This window comes from Etheostoma spectabile, chromosome 23 (genome assembly GCF_008692095.1).
Source record: "Etheostoma spectabile isolate EspeVRDwgs_2016 chromosome 23, UIUC_Espe_1.0, whole genome shotgun sequence".
NCBI classification, from domain to species: Eukaryota; Metazoa; Chordata; class Actinopteri; order Perciformes; family Percidae; genus Etheostoma; species Etheostoma spectabile.
In genome coordinates this window covers 17809031-17811543 of record NC_045755.1, presented here as the reverse complement: position 1 = coordinate 17811543, position 2513 = coordinate 17809031, and the positions used below count along the sequence as shown (strand labels likewise).

Genomic DNA, 2513 nt, shown 5'->3' with positions numbered 1-2513 from the left:
GTGGTGTTTCCATTGCTTTCACCTCCATTACTTTCTGAAAAACAGCAATAACGCAGTTTTACTTTAGTAAAGGTAGTGTTTTTCACTTTTTTTTTATAGCTGTGTATGTAACCTCAGACATCTGACCTGGACATATTGGTGTCTTTGCTCTTTTACCTGTTTTTCTCATACGGTACAGTGTATAATTTTTGTAATTCTTATTTGGTGCTTTCAGCTACAATTGCAATCAGCAGAGTTTGATAGACACCAGACTGAGATCTACCCTGTTTTGAATGTGTGATTAACAGTGGTGACAGCAGTGTGCTAGCAAGTGCTGTAAATCCACAGTGTTGTGCAGGTCGTGGTTAAAGTCATGGGATAAGTGTGAAGAATTTTGAAAATTGTGTTCAAGCAATGAAAAAAAAAAACTAGTGTTAGGACCATACAGTTAAGAGTTCTGCACATGTAGCTCCAGTTTTGCCCACTGTCGTTTAAAAATCCAAAAAAATCCAGTAACCAGTACTTGAGTAAATGCACTTTTCCACCACTGCGTTGTAGTGTTACCTGAGGCTGTATTCAAGCAATAAAACAAGATAATACAATATTATTAATAGCTATCATTATTATTACTACATGTATTTTATTGTTGATATGATACAGCTATGTAGAAATATATAGATGTTCTCTAGCTATTAAACAATCTTTATGTTACCTGAACCTCTTCTTACTCCAAAATCAGAACTACTTGAATTGAATGGGTGGAGAGTCTAAAACACAAGTTTCAGGACCTTTATACAAAGTCAATCACATGTGCAGTGAGTGTATTAATATGTATGTGTGTGTAATCTGTGTACATGGACTGTGTGTTCTTACTTGTTGGTACACTCAAGAGTTTCCACTTTCCTGCGCAGCTCGTTGTTTTCGTTGGAGCAGGTCTCCACCCTGTGGTCAGACAAGAGTACTGCAGGATCAGTGACTGGACATTTCCTATGTATGTCTATCTACAGTAGCATGACTAGATGCATACATTTCAGATTTTGTTTTTAAATATCTAATTTCTCATTACATTTTGTAGTTGACATTTTTGTACCCGACAAAATTGATTGATTGATCGATTGATTGATTTTATTCTGCGCACACGCACAAAGCCTCATTTCAACCATACAACAATATATTTCAATCTATCAATAAATCAACATTTATTCATATAGCACTTTACAGCAATCAGGAGGAATCCAAAGTGCTTAACATCAAGAACCAAGAATAAAACAACATAACATACAATAAAAAGAATGAAACATAGAAAACAGTCAAATCTGAAAAGGTTCCATAGAAAACAAGAGGAGGAGAGGCAATCTGTCCCACAACTACTACGTACGAAAAGCATCCTAAATAAATAAATAAGTTTGGATCCAAGGTTTGCTCATAATATATGAAATACTGTAACAGTTGAAAATACAGAATACAGAACTATTTCAGGTGTTCAGTGAAAGTAAATCAGTAATGGAGTTGCAGTAAATCCAGTAGTTATTAAAATGTCCCCGTCTCTGTGCTTTGATGATAGAATAAAGAAGAAGACGAGGACTTACTTCTTCTCCAGAGCGTCCATGTACTCTTTCTTCTTCCTGCGACTCTCCTGAGCCGAAATCTAAAACAAAGAAAAGCACATTTAGAAAAGAACAAGCACGTGTGTTTACTTTACGTCATGTTACGGATTTCAACAAGTATTGAGGTTTTATTCTGCTTTATTTTTTAAAACATGACCTCCTAGAATCTGTTCAGAGAAGAGGAACGTCTGTGAATACTAAATTCTTCTGTCACTGCTTATAGAAAAAAAAGAATATTTCTTCAATCTACGCTTTAAGTCTACACACTTTCTTAAGAATGGATGCTTGAATAACAATATCTCTCCCAATTATTTGCTTTTTTTCCATCCCTTCTTTTCTAATCAGAGCAGAAACTCCACTGAATCCAAATGTGTCACCATCCTATAAATATGAAGTCCATTTACATTTAATTCACATTAAGTGACAGTAATTGACAACTTGTTTGGGTTGTTTATTAATAATCATATGGCGATCGATATCCTGGCCTGATATATTAGTCTGTACCTTATTTTTGATCTTCCTGCGGATCTTTTTCAGCGCCTTCTCCTCAGATTTGGTGAGTGGCAGTTTGGTGGGGACCGGGTACCCTTCAGCCACCAGCGTACGACGCTCCTCCTCCGTCAGCATCAACGGGCCCGAGCCCTGCAGCTTCTACACACACACACAAAGAGAAATCCAATCGTTATGACCCAGAAAATGTTTTGTAGAAGCCAGTTCTCAATGAGGCAAGAAGATGGCTACAGATGAAATACAGTTTATTATTAGCCGGTAAATAACTCTAAATAAGTGTAAGTCTCATGTTATAACATAATATTAATAACACTTTTTGGCTGTTTATATGTAATTAGTCTCGCATTGCCAGACCTTCCTCCACAGCGCTGCAAAGGAGGGTCTGGCTCGTCCACACAGCATTCAGGGATGGGAGAA

At 36.8% G+C, this 2513-nt stretch overlaps 1 protein-coding gene across 1 annotated transcript in view; it reads right to left on the bottom strand.

Moving 5' to 3' along the window:
• Positions 1–2513, bottom strand: part of creb3l2 (cAMP responsive element binding protein 3-like 2) — a gene marked incomplete at its 3' end in the record, with an annotated part of 28636 nt that overhangs the window by 4319 nt on the left and 21804 nt on the right. Inside the window, 3 exon segments of the mRNA XM_032505641.1 lie at positions 853–921; positions 1569–1627; positions 2091–2237. Coding sequence (XP_032361532.1) covers positions 853–921; positions 1569–1627; positions 2091–2237 — 275 coding nt within the window.